Genomic DNA, 15,797 nt, shown 5'->3' with positions numbered 1-15,797 from the left:
GAGTCTATAAGAATCATATTTAGAAGTGAGGCCCTTTCCTCGATGGTTACATCCATAACTGTCCTGGGTAGTCAGCAGGGTGGAGATTATTATTAGTGCATTTTCCTGATAAAAATAGGGCCAGCTAATGTTTATTGAGCCATGTTATCTGCCAGGCACTGTGCTAAAGTCTTTACATTCTTTACTCATTTAATCCTCACGACATAGCTTACAGGGTAAATACTGTTAATAACTCCATTCTGTAGATGAGGCTCAGAAAGGGTGACCTCCCAGGTTATTCAGATGATCAATGGCAAGCTAGGATCTCAGCCCCAACGACTATGGTTTTGATCACCATCCTATACCAAATTTTTTCAACATCTCTGCACAGTAACCATATTAAGAATTGACATATATTAAATACTTGTTCTGTGCACTCTGCTAAGCTTGTTACATGCATTGTCCCCATTTCTCAGATGGGCACCTTGAGGCCCAGAAAGGTTAGATATCGTGCTAGAGGTCATAGCTGTTTGGTGAGAGTGGCACTGGAGCCTCTCTCCAAAGCTCCTGCTTCCTGTGGCCACCCTCTGCCACTTCTTTCTTCAACTCCCAAGCTCACCTCTCCCCACAGAAGCAGCAACTGGAAGCCCAGGTGTGGCAGCCATTGTGCAGCCTGGCCAAAGCCTTGGCAGGGCCTCAGAACCTGATCAAGAAGCGTCTGGACAAACTACTGGACTTTGAGAGGGTGGAAGAGAAGCTGTTGGAGGTGGGCAGTGTGACCTACGAGGAGGAGGCAGCCCGGCACACGTACCAGGCACTCAACTCCCTGCTAGTGGCTGAACTCCCACAGTTTAACCAGCTGGCCATGAGGTGGCTCGGCCAGATCCTGTGCACATTTGTGACTCTCCAGAGGGACCTTGCAAAGCAAGTGCTGCAAAGGGCAGAGGACAGCTTGGCCCAGGTAAGGCTTCTGGGACTGGGGTGTGTCTGGGAAATTGCTGGACGGGCCTCCTCAGCCCTTCAGCAGGTTGTTTGGAAGGGGCTGGAGTGGAGTGAAGTTGGGCCTCCCAAACAGGCTACCAGGTGCTCAGGAGGAGGCCATGGGGACCTTCTGGATCTCTCTTATGTCTATTCTCCCTCCTTTAATAGAGTCAGACCATGGAAGCAAAGGGTAATATAGAACTGGGACTCTAGGCCGCTTGCTGGCTCTGGGACTCAGAAACACAGGAGGCTCGCCTGGGAAAATAACAGGCCTTGGGGCCATTCCCAGGAGTGTATTAGAAGCAGGTGACAAGAGACAGGGCCCCTTCTACATTAGTCAGGAGTAAATGCTTCAAGCTGGTGTTCCTGCCCCTGCTACTACTTCTAGCAGCTGCCTCCCTGTGAGCCTTTACTGCACACTGGGTTTGGAACATTTTCCATATATTGTCTCACTTAATCCTCACTATAACCCCACAGAGTAGGTATTGTTATTATTCTCATTTCAAAAGGAAGCCGGGACCACAGATGTTAAGCAGCTTGCCCAAGCCGTATAGCTCATGGCTAAATTTAAATCCTGGCAGGTGAACTCTAGAGCCTGAACCACAATGCCCGACAGCCTGTTAAAAACAGCCATCTGCTGAATGCATAAATAGGGCACAGAGAGGCTTAAATAAATTTCCAAGTGTAAACTTTGATTTTAGGATTTTGAACACTGGGGTTGGTATAGGAAAGAACACTCAACTGTTCTTCAGTCTCTCTCTGATATCAGCATCAGAGCTCAGTGGCTTGTGGGTCTAAGCTCTGCAGAAATGTCAGTGTTGCTCGTTCCACATGGTGTTTCCTGTGCCTCATGTGCCCCAGCTCAGCTTTCTCCATCCAGTTTATTGCATAAAAATCCTGATGAAATTTTCCACCCCCGACCCTTACCATTGTGATACCACTTTGGCTGTGTGGATCACAACAAACTGTGGAAAATTCTTAAAGAGATGGGAATACCAGACCACCTTACCTGCCTCCTGAGAAATCTGTCAAGAAGCAACAACAGTTAAAACCGAACATGGAACAACGGACTGGTTCCAAATTGGGAAAGGAGTATGTAAAGGCTGTATATTGTCACCCTGGGTATTTAACTTATATGCAGAATACATCATGAGAAATGCCGGACTGGATGAAGTACAAGCTGGAATCAAGATTGCCAGGAGAAATATCAATAACCTCAGATATGCAGATGACACCACCCTTATGGCAGAAAGTGAAGAGGAACTGAGGAGCCTTTTGATGAAAGGGAAAGAGAAGAGTCAAAAAGCTGCCTTAAAACTCAACATTCAGAAAACTAAGATCATGGCATCTGGTTCCATCACTTCATGGCAAATAGATGGGGAAAAAATGGAAACAGTGACAGACTTTATTTTCTTGGGCTCCAAAATCAGTGCAGATGGTGACTGCAGCCATTACTTAAAAGATGAAATTAAAAGACGCTTGCTCCTTGGAAGAAAAGCTATGACCAAGCTAGACAGCATATTAAAAAGCAGAGATATTACTTTGCTGACAAAGGTCTGTCTAGTCAAAGCTATGGTGTTTCCAGTAGTCATGTATGGATGTGAGAGTTGGTCTATAAAGAAAGCTGAGTGCCCAAGAATTGATGCTTTTGAACTATGGTGTTGGAGAAGACTCTTGAGAGTCCCTTGGACTGCAAAGAGATCGAACCAGTCCATCCTAAAGGAAATCAACCCTGAATATTTGTTGGAAGGACTGATGCTGAAGCTGAAACTCCAATACTTTGGCCACCTGATGCAAAGAACTGACTCACTGGAAAAGACCCCGATGCTGGGAAAGATTGCAGATAGCAGGAGAAGGGGATGACAGAGGATGAGATGGTTGGATGGCATCACCAACTCGATGAACAAGTTTGAGCAAGCTCCGTGAGTTGGTGATGGACAGGGAATCTTGGCGTGCTGCAGTCCATGGGGTCACAAAGAGTTGGACATGACTGAGCAACTGAGCTGAACTGAACTGAACTCTTAGCACTACCTTCCCAGCCCATAGTCTCACTCTGCAGCTGCAGCCTCCCACCACTTCTGAGTACGATCACAGCCACTTTGCTAAGACTCCTTCTTCAGCCTAGAATGTCCCTCCCTGTCTCCCCCATACCTTTCACAGTGCCTGACATGTGGTAGGACCTCCACAAATAAGGGGCGAATGAATCTCTCCATGAAGCTCTCAGAATCCCCTTTCTCCAGGGGGGAGAACCCATCTCCCCATCCTCTGTACTCCAGCAGCCCTCAGGATGTGCTTCTCTTAAGCTCTTATCAGAGCCTGCATCCTGTTGAGGTGATGGATGAAGCTGTTTCCCCTCATTAAGCTTCTCTTCTTTTTGGCCCTCACAGCATTTAGTACAGAGTTCTATCCTCAGACACTGTTTTTGAATTAAGTCCAAACCATCTGCAAAAAGAAGCTGTTCTCTTTCCTGAAGGCAGAGGGTAAATCTGATCAGATAATCTTCTCATTCTCTTCTCACCCTCTAGTCTTCTATCTAGGGCAGCCAGACCCTCTTGTGTTTACACTGGGCTATGCAGAGCTGGGGAGTATTCTAGGATACTGTAGTGGGGAGGTCAACTTCATAAGAGCAGAAAGAAGGCATTCCTTTTTTTCTTTTTTTGACTGTGCTATGTGGCATTGGGTTCCCCAACCAGAGATTGAACTTGTGCCCCCTGCATTGGGAGCACTGAGTCTTAACCACTGGACCACAACCATGGAAGTCCCAGAAAGAGGGCATTTCTCGATTGATCTTGTAATGTAGAATCTTAGGGCCTGTTAATGATTGAATACAGCTTCCTGTCTATGTCCCATGTCCCATTCTCCTGGACAGTCTCCTGGAACCTGGGAAAGGCCCAGATGGTAGAACCTCAATCTCTCAGGCAGAGGAAAGGCCCTGGTGGTTTTGGTGACCAGCAGAGAGGACATGTTTCTGTTAGCTGTGGGGCCTTGGTCACTTCTAGACTGTCTGATGAAAATGCAAGAGTTGCCCAGCAGGGCCAGGTTCCCAGAATGGAGCATCATTCAGAACTCCCTGGGCTCCAAACCAGCTTAGGCATAAAGAACATATTATACAATTGTGTAACCTGGAGACCCAACAAACAATGTTGTTGAGGCTCTGGCTTGCACTGTATCTCCTGGCTGTTTCCCTCTCTGGGTTGGCTTTATTGTCAAGCAGGTGTTTTTTGCAAGGTGGGAGAGAGTGGCTCTCAACAGCTCCAGGTGTTTACCTTAACATCTCAGGATCTAAAAGAAGAATCACCCTGTCACTCTCAGCCTTCATGTACTAAATCTGATGGGAACATTCCGAATGGCCTTGCTCTAGTCCATTGTCCACTCCTTGACCAATCACGGTAGATAAGAAAAGGGATGCTGTGACTGCCAGTCCTGTGGCCAGGCACCAGGAGGGACAATACCCCTGGACCCCTGTAGAGGGATGCTTTCTTAAAGGAAGGTGGGGCAGTACCCAGGCCAAACCAAGACAAAGACATAAAGGCCCATCCTAACACAGCTGGGGCTGGAGTGTGGCTGTCAGGGTCTCCTCTCTGCCAAGGAGGGCTCTGATGACAGTGTCTGTGCCCCCCAGCTCCCCCACCACCACCTGTCTGAGCCGGCCTTCAGGAAGCTGGTGGAGGATGCACTAGGCCAGACCAGTCACCAGCTTCGCTCCTTTCAAGAGAACTTTGAGAAAGTGCTGCCACCTCCCACCACACAAGTAAGTGTCCCTCCTTCCCCTTCAAAGACTAGCCAGTCCTTCACCTGCCAGTGGGGTGAGGTCAGCCCCCTATTTCCTTCCCCTTTTTTTTTCCCCAGTTGTTCCCTGTTACCCCAGAAACACGTTGCCTTTCCCTCTCTCTTTTTTGTGACCTGGGGGTGGGGGTGGGGTGGAAATCTCTCTCTCTCTCTCTCTCTCTCTCTCTCTCTCTCACACACACACACACATTCTCTTCATGGTTGATAAGTGTAAAAGCAGGTTAAGAAGATAACCTAAACATTTTGCTCTTAATGACATCACAACAGACAAGTGGCATGAACACCCTGAAGCCTGCAACTTCTTCAGATTTTTCAGCAAAATTAACTTTGTTTCCTCATCACTTTCCCATAGAACTTGCTTCAAATATGAGCATTCAGGACAAATGAAATGTTTGCACTAGAAGTAATTTAGATTTTCTTTTTGCTATGAAATTTTTAATTGCAAAAGACAGTGTTTCAGCTGCATTGTGGTTGACAGAACTTTGGCTGGCCAAAGGCTTTTTTGGGGGGTAAAATGGTTTTCCTCTAAAATATAATGAAAGGGTATCTTGCAGTCTGCTTGAAGAATTCTTCAAGAATATATAAAATAATGGAGTAGGATGGGCAGGGTGGGAGGGAGACTCAAGAGGGAGGGCATATATGTACACTTACAGCTGATACGCATTGTTGTATGGCAAAAATCAACACAATATTATCAAGCAATTATCTTCCAATTAAATAAAAAGACAAAACCATAAGAAAGAATAAAATCAGCCTAATAATTTTAAAAATATATAAACTTAAAAAATTTTAAAAAGAATATATAAAATATTATGTATGTTTTAGTAACTGATGTAGCTGAAGGGCAAAGGGGCTCTCAGAGAGTGATGAAACCTGGGTTTGAGAAAACTGAAACTATATTCAGTCACATGTGAGATGTGAAGTGAGGGTCAGGAGACAGGTCCAAGATTCCCCCAAAGGGAGGAGGGGGCCCAAGAGACATGGGGGAACATTAAAGGAGCCCAGAAGGACTGGGCAGAGACAGGTGGCCTTTGCACCAAGAGCCTCAGAGGGGTGTGTGCACTTCAAGTGTGGTGGCCTCCTCCTGGGAGTGAGCTGTCCCCACTTCGTTGCCCACCCTGAGATACCCAGCAGAGGACTCATTCGGGCTGTTACATGGGCTCTGCGACCCGAGGGGAAGAAGGGTGGAGGAAATCAAGAACGGAGTCGCCACTCAGATGAGCCATGGAAACTTCTATCTTCTTCTACTTAAGACAAAATAACATTTTTTCTTATTGGAAAAGCAAGCCATGGTGATTGCAGGAAAAAGAAGAGAAGATACATAAAAATAGAAAGAAATGGGAACATCATAGTCCTGATGTGTTGCAAATTGGTAGGAAGAGAAGGGACTCCCATGACCCCAGCCCCACCCCCAGCTTCCCCATCTCTCCTCTCATGTACCCCTGCAAGACTCACACAGATACACAGACACACACCTTCCTACAAATTCCTATGACTTATTTGGCTACGAGTACAGATCCCAGAGGAGTGGCGCCACCCCCAGGACATGAGAGAACCAGTGCGATCTTTGCAGGCCTCCCCAGCGCCTCCAGGGAGCGCTGCTGTTCTTCACACACGGAGGGGCAGAGACTTGAGAAAGAAGACAAACATCTGCTACCCCATACTTGCATTAACACCACCATTCTGAAAAAGAGCTACTGTGCCTCTACACTTTTGTTTGAGGGCCTGTTTAGAAACCTGGGATTCTCCTGGTTCTTGATCCTGATTCAGGAACCTGTTGGAAGTAAGGGAGATGGCAGAGTCCATGCCCAAGTGTCCCTAAAGGGCATCTCTGCTTACCTCCCTACATCTAGCACCTCTCCACCTGGAAATAGCTATATAGAATATAGTGAATATATGTCCATCCATATATATCTAGTGAGAGAGGATATATAATAAATCTATATTCAATATTTTTAGCTTCTTTGTTTTACAAAAGGGGACAATCTGAGTCTCTTCTTGTTAATACTTTAGTTGGAAGCAGTGAATGAAAAAACAAAGACAGGGCCAAATTTCTAGATGCTCTGAAAGTGCACTGAATCATTCTCCTTAGCTACATGGCAATTTCCATTAAAGAAAAACTCTGTTGTCACTCACAAGGCTTACCATGCCTTGTAAATGGTAGGCGGCTCGATAAAGGCTTGTGGACTCAAAACCCATGGAACAAAACACTGAATTTCCTTTGTTCACCCGTGTGTGAGGGGTCTACATGTGTCAGCCCTGTGCTGGCTATTTAAGATCCCAGGTGAGTAAGGGCTGTTTCTGACATGACACTCATAGTCTTGCTCATTGGTGTTGAAAGATGTGTGTAAGGCATTTTCCTGTGGGACAGCTTAGCTTAATGCTATGGGCAGAATTTAGGGCCCAGTCTTGGAGTTCTGTAACTGGGAGATTCAGAAACGGACTTAGGATTTTAGAAATCTCAAGAAATTTAGACCAGAGAAGGATTTTAGAAGCTTCTTCTAAAATGCCTTTCTTCTGAATGCATTTCTTCTGAAATGCCTTTGGATACTAAGAGCATGTGTTTCTCATCTGATGCATCCATTTGTTGTTGAGGAGGCTGTTGCCCTGACTGGGATGGGTCTGTGGGGAGCAGAGGTGGACTTGGCCCAGGACTCCTGGCTGTCAGCATGTCGGCCAGCACTGGTGTTAGCTTTAACCCTCCAGCTCCAGCACTGGTGTCTGTCTCTCTCCCTCTCCCAGCCACTCCTTCCAGGGGCTGAACGCCAGGTGCAGGCGCTCCTGAGCAGGTATGGCCCGGGAAAGCTGTACCAGGTGACAAGCAACATCAGCGGGGCTGGGACTCTGGACCTGACCCTGCCGCGGGGCCACATCGTAGCCCTCCTTCAAAACAAGGACACCAAAGGCAACAGCAGCCGATGGCTGGTGGACACTGGAGGTATGTGGGACTTCAGGGGGCACTTCCCCGCCCTTTGGGAAAACCACCCAACGAGAGCCAGTGGGGAGACACGGGTGCTCTTGTGGGTGGGGTCTGGCTGTGCAGATCCAGTGTGGGAATGAACACAGGTGAACATGGAGGGCTTGGGGATATAGCCAGCTTAGTGTGGTGTATGACATGCCAAAAAGAGAAGTTGTCATATGTTGCATCATCCGTATCAAGCACCTACTATGTGCTGGGTGCTGTGTAAGGAGGGCAAGGACTTGCGAGGACTCTGCCTTGGGGACCTCACAAGTCACTGGTGTAGACGCAGTTCTGTGGATCACCTTGAAGAATGGCGATATGTGGAGAAGGAACACTTGGATCCCAACTGTGGGAACAGAAGTCTGACATCGAGAATGAAGTTGATGTTGTCCTGCTCCCTCTGCTCTGGTCAGGTTCCTGGGTGTGCTGCTCAGATGTGGGGGCCCCAGGAGACAGCAGGGCAGGAAGAAAGGGGCACCATGAACCCAGGACGAGATGCCCCAGTATCTCCAGTGTCTTCCACAGAGGGGCATGCGATCCACAGATGACGGTTACACAGGACTATTGGGAGGGGATCTGCAGACAGTTTTTCCCCACTTCAGATACTTTATTTTAATTCAGTATTTTAATGTATATTAGAAAAAATATAACTAGTACAGAAACCCATGATTTTATTCATTGTTATCAGTGTATAGTACAACTCTAAGTTTTAAAAAGTGAGTTTATTAAAAAGATGGTACAGATCTGGGAAAATTCATAAAAGGGGAAACTCTGGGCTCAAGTTGAAAAACTTGAGCTGAATGAAGATTAAAACAAGGCCCCTGGAGTCAAGAAGACCAGGTTTGGATCCCAACTCAGCACTTGAATAACTGCATGATCCCAGAAGAGTTATGGAGCCTCTCTGAGCCCCGTTGGTTCAGCAATAAAATGGAAATAACGATACTGACCTTGAGAGCTGATGTAAAGACCAGGTGGTCCAGTGCAGTTCAGCACCAGGCAAGCTCTCAGAAGGTGATGGCCATTCACAGTAACTGCAGCCAGAACACCCCTGGGGTAGCTATTACAAGAAGGGACGGGGGGCACTTGGAGAAGGGAAAGGCAATTTCTGCCTCCTGGGAAGACAGTCCTGCAGTGAGGAGTAGCCTTGCTTGGACAGGGGACCAGAGGTGCCAGCACCAGGAAAACAGTTTTCGTTCCAGTCCAAGGAAGAACTTTTTGTCTCTGCCAGAGCTGTTCCACATGAACTGGGTTGCCTCTGTGGGGAATGAACTCCCTGTCACCGGGGTAAACAAGCAGAAGCTAGAAAGAGTGAGCGCAGGGTGGGGTGAGTGGTGTTGTGACGTTCTGAGATGACTTTCCAAGGTCCACTGTAGTGCTGAGAAGCTGTATTGGACGCAGTCACATCCATGAATGGTGGTGACTTCCTCTACCACTGAAAGGAGTGATCCACAGCCAGATAACATTCTGTATGTCCTGCAGGACATCGAGGGTACGTGCCAGCAGGAAAACTGGAGGTGTACCATGTGGTCCCCAGTGAGGAGGAGCTCAGAGGGCAGGAGAGGCCTCACAGAGACTCCCAACATCAGACACCAGAGCCCATCTCAGCCCCGGTCCCCTCTGTCCCAGCTGTGACCCAGGTGAGCCTAGAAGAGGGGTGGGGGCCATCTGGAGCGGGGCTTTGATTTTCATCCTGTCAGGAAGAGTTACTACCCTGTGGAGGGGCCAGGGCCAGGAGTCAGTGGCCATACCAGTTTCCTGGCCAGGTGTGTACCTGGAGAAAGCAGACTCTTGTCCCTGCCATGTCAAGAGCAGAGAGCTAATCCTTTACTCTCTAGTAAGCACAGCAAGTGGGATTATTTCATTCATTCATTTAGTCATGCATTAATTATTCAGTATACGCCAGGCACTGTGTTAGATGAGAGATACAATGATGAGCAGAGGTCAACCTTGGCCCTTGCCTTCCTCAAATTTACAATCTAGGAGGTGGGGGAAACAGTGATTAATAAAATAATCATATAAATGATCTTAAAGTTCTGTTGGTGATAGGTGCCAGAGCCTTAAGTGAGGGAGAGGATTAGGGAAGGTTTTTCTGAAAAGAATCATGCTTTTGCTCAGATTTGAAGGATGAATAGGAAGTAATTGGATAAAGGGGTGTGAATGGGAAGAGCTTCCCTGAAAACATGCCCAGCAAATGCAAAGGCCCAGGGCTGGGGAAGACACGGTTAGTAAGGAACTGAGGGGAGCCAGCAAGGTAGGGGCAGCGAGGTGCTGTTGAAGAGGTGAGGTGGGGCCAGCCATTGGGGCCTGTGGCCTTGGCAAGGGTGTCGGTCTTTCTCATAAAAAGCCATGGGAAACTTGTACATGCATGTTCATCGCAGCATTATTCATAACAGCCCTAAGTGGAAACAATCTATGTCTGTCAACTGATGAAAGAATAAACAAAATCTGACGTATCCATGCAATTTCAGATATTATTCATCCAAGAGAAAGAATGACTTTCTGACACATACCACCACACGTAGCTCTATACAGAAGACCATGTAATGTGTGATTCTCTATTCAAACTGTGTAGGATAGACAGTTACATTTGGACAGAAAGTAGACCAGTGGTTGTCAGGGGCTCGGGGCAAGGGGAGTGGAAAGTGACTGTTAAGTGGTCTAGGGTCTCTTTTTGGGATGATGAAGATGTTCTGGAATTAGATAGTGATGGTGGTGGCACAACCTTGAGAACATACTAAAAACTACTGAATTGTATACTTTGAAAGGGTGGAATGTATGTATGTGAATTATATCTCAAAGCAATAAGTGATGGGAAGGCTTTGCAGAGCCAAATCCTAGGGGGAAAAGGGTCAGTGGGGTCGATGTGAGGGTTGATTGAGGTAGTTGGTGGCTGGTACATGGGAGCATCAGTAAATGGAGGCAGCATGCACAGTTATGGAGGAGGAACTCCACAGGTGATGAATGAGCAGCAGAAAGGACCCAGGCCCAGGGCCAGGGGCCCAGAGGCTTGCAGTGAATAGCCGGGGAGCCTGGAGTGGGCTGAGGGAGGGCTGCACAGAAGCCCGTGGAAGCTGTGATGTACAGCTCTGGCACATGCTGAGAAGGTTCTCAGGCCAGTGCCGGGAGAATTAGTTAGAAGTGATACACCAGGGCAGCTTCCAGCTGGACACACCCACCCATCGGCAAAGGACCCATAGGGTCCCACAAGGGAGGCTGGCCACCCAACTCAACCCCATCGCCAGCCAGTGTGGATGGTGTCCCCAGAGCCCCCACCTAGGGGCTCATGTGGAGAGCTCAGCTGTCCATCAGCCCAGGGACATCAGCTGCTTCCTCTTTGCTTGTGGGTCTGCTCAGTGGGACTCACATGGGGTCATTCCAGTCCCCTGTTGCCTCTGACTATTCCTGGCCCATAGTAATAAAAGTCATGGTAGGGGCTTCCCTAGTGGCTCGGTGGTAAAGAATCCGCCTGCCAATGCAGGAGACACGGGTTTGACCCCTGATCTGGGAAGATCCCACATGCCGTGAGGTAACTGAGCCCATGCACCACAACCGTTGAGCCTGTGCTCTGGAGCTTGGGAGCCACAACCGCTGAAGCCTGCACATCCTAGAGCCTGTGCCCTGCAACAAGAGAAGCCTCCATGAGAAGTCCACTCACCACAACTAGAGAGACAGAGCAACTAGAGAAAATCACAGCAACAAAGACCCAGTGCAGCCAAACAATAGAAGTCATGGTAGAAATAACCGAAGCAGGGAATTCCCTGGTCATCCAGTAGTTAGAACTTGGCACTTTGACTCATGAGGCCTGGGTTCCATCTCTTGTCAGGGAACTGAGATCCCTCACGCTGCACAGCATGGCCAAAATAATATAATACTTGTTGTGAAGTTGCTCAGTCGTGTCTGACTCCTTGCAACCCCACGGACTGTAGCCTGCCAGGCTCCTCCGTCCATGGGATTTTCTAGACAAGAATACTGGAGTGGGTTGCCATTTGCTTCTCCAGAGGATCTTCCCTACCCAGGGATCGAACCTGGGTCTTCCACTTTGTAGGCAGACGCTTTTACCGTCTGAGCCACCAAGGAAGTCAAAGCAGCCTGCATTTGTTGAGCCCTTACTCTGTACCAGGCTCAGGCATTCATTCATTAAGTTCCCATGATTACCTGGAGGGAAGGATATCATACTTCCATGTTACAGATGATGAAACTGAGGCCCAGGGAGGTAAAATATTATCCTAAGTGCCCTCCCCTCCATTATAGTCTTTTTTGGGGGACCCTTTACCTAAAAAGTAATAAAGTTGCCCAACCATCCCTCCTGTCTCTACACCAAGCTGAGAAATTGGTCTGGACAGATGACACCCTTGGATCTGAGGAGGGTAGTGAGGAAGGGACTCTGAGTCTTCCGCTGGGTAGGACGGCAGCAGTGCACTGAGAACACCCCTTCTGAGGTCAGACAGGTCAGCTTCACTGCTCTGTGGTTTTGAATCAGTTCCTTGACGTCTCTGAGTCTCAATTTCCTTATCTGAAAAAAGGAGGAAATAGAATTATAGAACTGTGAAAATCAAAACCAGGCAAAGAGCCTGCCATCCACTAGGTATTAGCAGAGTGGAAGTAGCTGACATCTTTGGACAAAGGACGCATTTGGGAGGTGACTGCCCAGCCACTGAGTCAGGTGTCAGGGAAGAGGGTAAACAGCTTCTCTGGGTTGGGCTTGTCCGTGCTCTCGCCCTGACCACTTCTGTGTCATTCCCCATGTGTTTCAGGTGGTGGCCATGTACCCCTTCATGGCCAGAAGCAGCCATGAAGTGAGTCTGCAGGCAGGCCAGCGGGTGACTGTGCTGGAGGCCCAGGACAAGAAGGGGAACCCAGAATGGAGCCTCGTGGAAGTAAACGGACAGAGGGGCTATGTGCCTTCCAGCTTCCTGGCCAGGGCCCCAAGTCCAGCTCCGTGGGGCTGGAGTTTGCCTTCTTAGAGTGCCCTCCTTTAAGTCTATGTTCCAGGAGGGTTAGAGGCTGTGACCCTGGGAAGGAAAAGAAGCAAAGAGAAGGTGGGGGTGAATGGGGAGATCAGGTCAGGGTGGGGTGAAGGGCACGGAGAAGGTAGCCAAAAGAGGGAGATGAGCCTTGCGGAACGCCTGGTGTGGGTGGGCACGAAAGGCCCCAACCAGGGCAGCTCATTATGTTTGCCTGAAGAGGGCGTTCCAACCTGAGTCACAGCACCCTGGATGGCAGGTCCCAGCTGATGCGCCAGGACTTGCTTGTGGCCAGTCTTACCTGTGCTCCTGCCCCAGCCTGTCCACGGGAGTGGGTCACCTAGATGAGCATTACCTGTGTGCTATGTGGTTGCATGGAGGGCCCCTGGAAAGCCCAGAACTACCTGGTCTGACAGCTCACTTCCTTCCTGTGATATAGAGACACCATAGCTGACCAGTCGGCTTTTATTTCTCTACAGTGGGAGCTGAATTACCTTGGGCAGTGAACACACAGGACCCTTCTCTAGCAGGGAGCGAGGGCTTGTCAGGGCAGTAGAAAGGTTCCCAGGAGTCTTTTGGCTGGGCCTGGAGTGGGTGTGAGCAAGTCACGATTCTGGAATGTATGTAGGCAAATGCAGAGGCTGCCCCAGGGGAGAGGGGTTTTTGAGGGTGTGTTAAGTGGGGTGTGTGAAGTTGTACAGTTGAGGTGTGTGTTAGGTTGGCAGCAGTTGTACACTGCTGCTGTGTTCTCTGAACTAGGGGACAAAGGGCCATGCAAATCACAGAGGAAACTGTGAAGCAGGTAACTAAAGACCTGGTGGGTGGGTAATGACTTGGTTTCCTATTTCTGGAAGAAGGAGCCAGGGGAACCCCCGGTGGTTTCAGGAGGGTGGTGAGGGCCTGGAGGCCACAGTGGAGGTGATGTCAGTTGGCTGTGGAACCTCAGACATAGGACACAACCTCAGTTTTAACATCTATTAAGACCTAACTCAGGCTTGTGATGAGAATGAGGAGATGCCAAAGTTGTGGAAGCTCCTTGTGAATCGTGAAGTGTGACATAAAAGTAAAATTGCAGGATGTGCAGGAAGTGGTCTCAGGATGGCCCCAGGCATCAACTGGCCACTCTCCATGCCCATGGCCATGACCAACATTAATAATCAGTGTGGCATCCTTTGCTTTAAACCCAGGATCCCTCCCAGTGCTGCATTCTAAGTAACCAAACTTTTGAATTTGGTGAGATCACATTAATTGCCATCCCTTTCTAGAACCTAGAAATTGAAGCCTCTCAAAAGAGTTCCTGTTCAAGGAAGACTGACTACCAGGGCAAATTTGGGTGCAGCAGCTGTTGGATCATCATTTCTAAGTTGTTGCTTTGGGCTCAGATAAGTTGCAAGACTCACAGGAGAGAGAAAAGGTGATTCAGTGTACCTTTTAAAACAAATGACAAATTTCAGAACAAATCCACATTAGATTATATGTAAAAACAGGTGACAGTTTAGACTTAAGTCCAAGAATGCCTCTGTATTATAACTGTAGTGCCTAAAATTGTTATCTCTGGTTTTTGGAGAGCCTTTAATAAGTGTATACATGTCTGTGTCAGACAGTCTATAACTTACCTCCTCTGGGCTTGTGAAAGCATGAAGGCTGCATACATAATGCAAGAGAAACTCAGTCCCCACAACCTTTCACCCAGCACAAAATTGACTCTAAGATGCTTATGACTCATTTTCCTTTCTCTTCCCTGCTCAGATTTCTGATGCAAACAAGAAGCACAGGAGAACAGGTAATAAAATAGGAAATCCAGCTGTGGTAGAACCAGTGTGGTTCTACAGTACTTTTGAGAGCCTACTGTTTGCACTGGGGCAGCTTTCAACTATGACTGAAGCGAAGTTCCCACTCAGAGATGCTGATGCAATTTGTCTGGAGTGTGGCCCAGCCTCAGGAAATCAGAGAGCTCCTCAAGTACTTCCAGTGTGTGGCCAGGGTTGGAGACCTCTGCCCTGGACACTCAGTGCTGGTCGAGATAGATCTAGGGTCAGAAATGGTCACAAGCTCTGACCTAGAATGTGCCCCATCCTAACTTTGTACTTGCTGAGATGCTTTAAACAGGCAGCTTGAGAGGAGGTTTGAAACAGGACAGCCTGTTCTTTCAGGTCCTAGAATGTATATTTATTAAGTGCCATTAAAAGGGACCTGAACAAAACTGGATGTTCTTGTAGGCATAAGGAAGAAAACCGAAATATACTTGGAACCAAATCTGTCTCACGAAAGGAAAATAAAAATGTATTCAGTAGCACATGGGTTGTGGTTTTTCATACCAGGGAATGAGATTAAAAGTCACTGAAGGGTGAGGAAATGCACAACTGAGAATATGGAGAATGGCCTGAATTTTCTCCAGAGGACTCGGTGTAATGTGCCTTTCCCCTCCAGATGCCTAGAACCATTGCACTGTGTCTTATTTATTTCAGTGCTGGGCCATCACATGTTAGACTCGCAAAGGTATTTGCCTATGACTTGAACAACACTTCCAAGAATTGAAGACTGATTCACGAGGGTGCCTCTTGCTCCCTGCAATGGAGTTTAACCTTTTGGGCTCCAACCTAGTTTTAGACATGGGGACCAGATTACAGTATCTCAATGCTCAAAAAGATGAGCAAATTCTTGGTAAATGTGCTGAGTTCTAGCTTGGTGAATAACTGATGTCAACTGCTGGGAATAAAGGTCTTAAAGATGAAATATCGCTGAAATTTGTGTGACTCTCACCATTGGAGGGCCAGTCAGTGTGACCTTTGTTCACTAAACACTTGCTGTATATAAAAATGGCACCTCATTTATTCATGTGTTCGTTTAATGAGTGTCTACTGCATACCTTCAGTGCCTCCAGGAATTGGCTGTTGGGGATGCAGTGAAGTCCAAGATCGGGGCCCTGCCCTCCCAAAGCCTACAGTCTGATGAAGGAGGCAGGCAAGGCAACAGTTACACACAGCGTTAGTTGTTACGGGTGATAACAGGTGCCACCAGAGCCCGGGGCGGGGGGCAGCTGCTGACCTAGACTTGGCTAAGGAGGGCTTCCTGAAAGAAGTGATATCCAAGCTGACGGGAAATGGAATAGATGAAGGTGG

General features: G+C 48.0%; 1 protein-coding gene across 2 annotated transcripts in view; it reads left to right on the top strand.

Moving 5' to 3' along the window:
• The window catches only part of ARHGEF37 (Rho guanine nucleotide exchange factor 37), a 57,215-nt gene extending 41,706 nt beyond the window's left edge, over positions 1–15,509 (top strand). For both annotated transcript variants that reach the window (XM_027545983.1, XM_027545984.1), the window contains exons 9-13: positions 611–940; positions 4,583–4,711; positions 7,492–7,687; positions 9,191–9,348; positions 12,466–15,509. In XM_027545983.1, the coding sequence (XP_027401784.1) occupies positions 611–940; positions 4,583–4,711; positions 7,492–7,687; positions 9,191–9,348; positions 12,466–12,675 (1,023 nt within the window). In that variant the 3' untranslated portion in view covers positions 12,676–15,509. The remainder of the gene's footprint in view (positions 1–610; positions 941–4,582; positions 4,712–7,491; positions 7,688–9,190; positions 9,349–12,465) is intronic.
• Positions 15,510–15,797: the final 288 nt, after the last annotated feature.

Source organism: Bos indicus x Bos taurus, chromosome 7, assembly GCF_003369695.1.
Source record: "Bos indicus x Bos taurus breed Angus x Brahman F1 hybrid chromosome 7, Bos_hybrid_MaternalHap_v2.0, whole genome shotgun sequence".
NCBI lineage: Eukaryota > Metazoa > Chordata > Mammalia > Artiodactyla > Bovidae > Bos > Bos indicus x Bos taurus.
The sequence above is the reverse complement of the archived record's forward strand: the minus strand, read 5'-3'. Positions and strand labels throughout refer to the sequence as shown.